Source organism: Cariama cristata, unplaced genomic scaffold (genome assembly GCF_000690535.1).
Source record: "Cariama cristata isolate BGI_N322 unplaced genomic scaffold, ASM69053v1 scaffold11587, whole genome shotgun sequence".
Lineage (NCBI taxonomy): Eukaryota > Metazoa > Chordata > Aves > Cariamiformes > Cariamidae > Cariama > Cariama cristata.
In genome coordinates this window covers 57,116-60,062 of record NW_009624962.1, presented here as the reverse complement: position 1 = coordinate 60,062, position 2,947 = coordinate 57,116, and the positions used below count along the sequence as shown (strand labels likewise).

At 44.1% G+C, this 2,947-nt stretch overlaps 1 protein-coding gene across 1 annotated transcript in view; it reads left to right on the top strand.

Moving 5' to 3' along the window:
• Positions 1 to 319: 319 nt before the first annotated feature.
• Positions 320 to 2,947, top strand: part of LOC104164161 (FYVE, RhoGEF and PH domain-containing protein 5-like) — a gene marked incomplete at its 3' end in the record, with an annotated part of 57,629 nt that continues 55,001 nt past the window's right edge. Inside the window, exon 1 of the mRNA XM_009703408.1 lies at positions 320 to 2,941. Within this exon, the coding sequence (XP_009701710.1) occupies positions 434 to 2,941 (2,508 nt within the window). The remainder of the gene's footprint in view (positions 2,942 to 2,947) is intronic.

Sequence of the window (2,947 nt, the reverse complement as noted above, 5' to 3'; positions counted from 1 at the left end):
TCTGTGTATGATATAGCCTTGGCTCTGCAGCTGTACGTCGTTCTCTCCCCAAGTGTGCTAGGGCTGCATCTAGTTCAGTTCAGTTCAATTTTCACCTTAAACCGTGTTCCCTGGGAATAGCAATAGTGCCACATGGAAGCACAGTGCGTATGCTTTGCTCCTTCAGTTCTCTTTTCAGAGCTGTGCCTTTTATTGGCTGGACTCCTGCTGCATTAGAAGTCACGAGTATAAGATAAAGTCTACTGTAGGATATATTCTGCTGGCTTTAATACAAAACCAAGATGACTAACATGGCTTTTCTCTCTTTTCTCCAGAAATCACAAAGCCACCACTAGCACCGAAACCAAAGATTATTGGTCATCTTTCTCCAGTAGCTGTCTCCAAATTTTCTCCTTCACTGCCAAGGGCTGATATCCTTCATAACCCAAACTCTATGTCTAGGGGTCCCAAACCACCTATTGCTCCCAAGCCAAAATTCTCAGCTGACACTGAGGGTAAATCCAGCGTTTATACCAACAATAACTTAAATAAATGCTCAAATGGGAAACTGGTATGTCTTGATGGAGAGCTGTATGAAGGAAACCAATGCAGTGCTGATTGCCCAGAATCTGAGGCAGATAACGAATACATTGTAGTTCCTGAAGCTCAGCTGACTAGCAAAGACTGTAATGACTTGGAACATGAGCATGATCGGCATCTAGGTTCCTCTGTGGAAAATGAAGTCTCAGAAACTCCAGAAGAAGTAGAGAAGGAAGAGGATAACATTGCTAATGATGAGGATACCAGTAATCAAGAAGTCACTGAAGATGAACACCGTAACTCTTCAGATATTGGTGAACCAATGGGACCAGATGCTGAAGAGTCAACTAGAGACTATGACCAGTCCGAAGCACTTTGTGAGGAGTCCTCAGATGCCCCTGATGGGCATAATGATGCTTCCAAGAATGTAGATGAAGATGAGGACGTTGTAGGTGATTGTAGTGAAACCAAAATCAAGGAGGAAGCTTCTAACAACCTGGAACTGGTTAAGGACAATAGTGATTGTAAGACTGACAGTGATAACATTTTGAATAGAGATGAGGAACTAATGGATGGTATCTGTAAAGATACCATTGTACTGCCACTGCCCACAGATGAATCAATCCCAGGTTGTGAGAAGGTAGGGCAGGAGGAGGGGGAACTACCTGAGATTTTAGAAAAGGGAGATGCATGTCTAGCCCATGATGGTGACCAGAGTGTGCATGCAGAGCTTGATTTGAACATGGAAGGGGAGTTAGAAAATGATGACTGTGCAAGCCCTGACATGCTCCCCGATGAGGCCAGTGAAGAAACAGCTCCTGGCTTAGAACCGTGTGAAGACGAACCCAGTGCTGAAAATGGTTTAGGAGAGTCCATCCATGAAGCAGCAGCTGAAGAGGAGGAAGCAGACCCAGATGAGCACAATAATACAAACACAGGAAATGCCAGTGATGGCTGCCAGATCACTGAGGGGAGAAGTGAGGAGAAGACATCAGAGGTAGCCTTTGAAGCAAGGAAAGACTCTGGGAAAGGGGAAGAAGAAACTGTGAATGCAGAGAATATGGATGATGGCTGCCAAATTGCTCCTTGTGAGAATGAATGTGGTGAGGAAGTATCCATGGAGCATTCAGATGAGAATCTTCAAACAGAAGGGACTTCTCTGGATGTAGATGGTGTGATATCTGATAATCTACCTAGTAGTCCAGGGATGGAGCCAGAGCTGGAAGATGCAGCTGTTGAAGAGCATGGTGAAAGTATTGTGGAAACCTCTAAGTCAGATGAGCTGCAACTTGAAGACAATAAGGTGGAAGCAAACAGCCTCAGCAAAAGTGTCCCAAGTCCAGCTGAACAGGTCCCACTTGAGGAAGAGTTAGAAGTCTGTAAGCATGGCAAAATGGATGTAGAATGTGGGACCAAACATGTCTTGCATGAAAATCTAGCAGTCCCTGAAGTGGTCATTGTGCCTGAAGAATCAGAGGAAAGAGAAACTAGCAGTGATTCCCTAGATGACCCTTATGTGCTTCCCGCAGAAAATGAAATTGCTCATGATGGGCAGACTGATTTAGGAGCTGATCAGAGCAAAAGGGATGAATTAGGCATGGATGGTGAAAACAACTTGCTGCCCATTGATCGTAAAAGCATTGTCACTAGAACACGGTCGCTGTCTGGGAAAATGCCAGGCTATGTCCCAGAAACAGTTCCAGAAGAAAATGGACCTGAAACTGATTTACCATCTTCCCGCAATGGCTCTGGGACAGAAGATTTAAGCAATAATTTATTTTCAGTGGAAGGAAAACCAGTGGAAGCCAACAGGGCATTACCAACCAAGTCAAGACGTTTCATTTTGTATCCTCGATCTTACTCTGTTGAAGGAAGAGAGATACCTGTGTCTGTTTACAGAGAAAATGATGGCTGTGTACTGGATGATGGTAGAATAAAAAGGACAGAAGACAACTTGTCTTTGCCTTGTGTCAATGGTTCCTCAGGTAGTTTTTCCCAGAGAAATCATCTTTCGTCATGTGGCGTATCTACGCCATCCTCAGTTGTTGATATACCACCTCCTTTTGAACTCGCCTACATCACCAAAAAGCCAATCACTAAAAGTTCCCCTTCACTTTTGATAGAGAATGACTCACCTGATAAGTATTCCAAGAAAAAGAAATCTTCCTTTAAGAGGTTCCTCACTCTAAAATTCAAGAAGAAAACTGAAAGTAAAGTCCATGTAGATGTTAATGTTTCCTCTTCAAGGTCCTCATCAGAGTCCAGCTATCATGGGCCTCTGAGGCTGATGGAGTTGGACAGGAGGAGCCTAAGTAGCTCACCTCAACTAAAATCACATGTGGGGAAGCTCCGTGCATCTGAGTCTCCCTCAGCTGTTCTTTTCTATAAGGATGGTAAAAGAAAAGGAACACCCAAGTCCTTCAGCAGC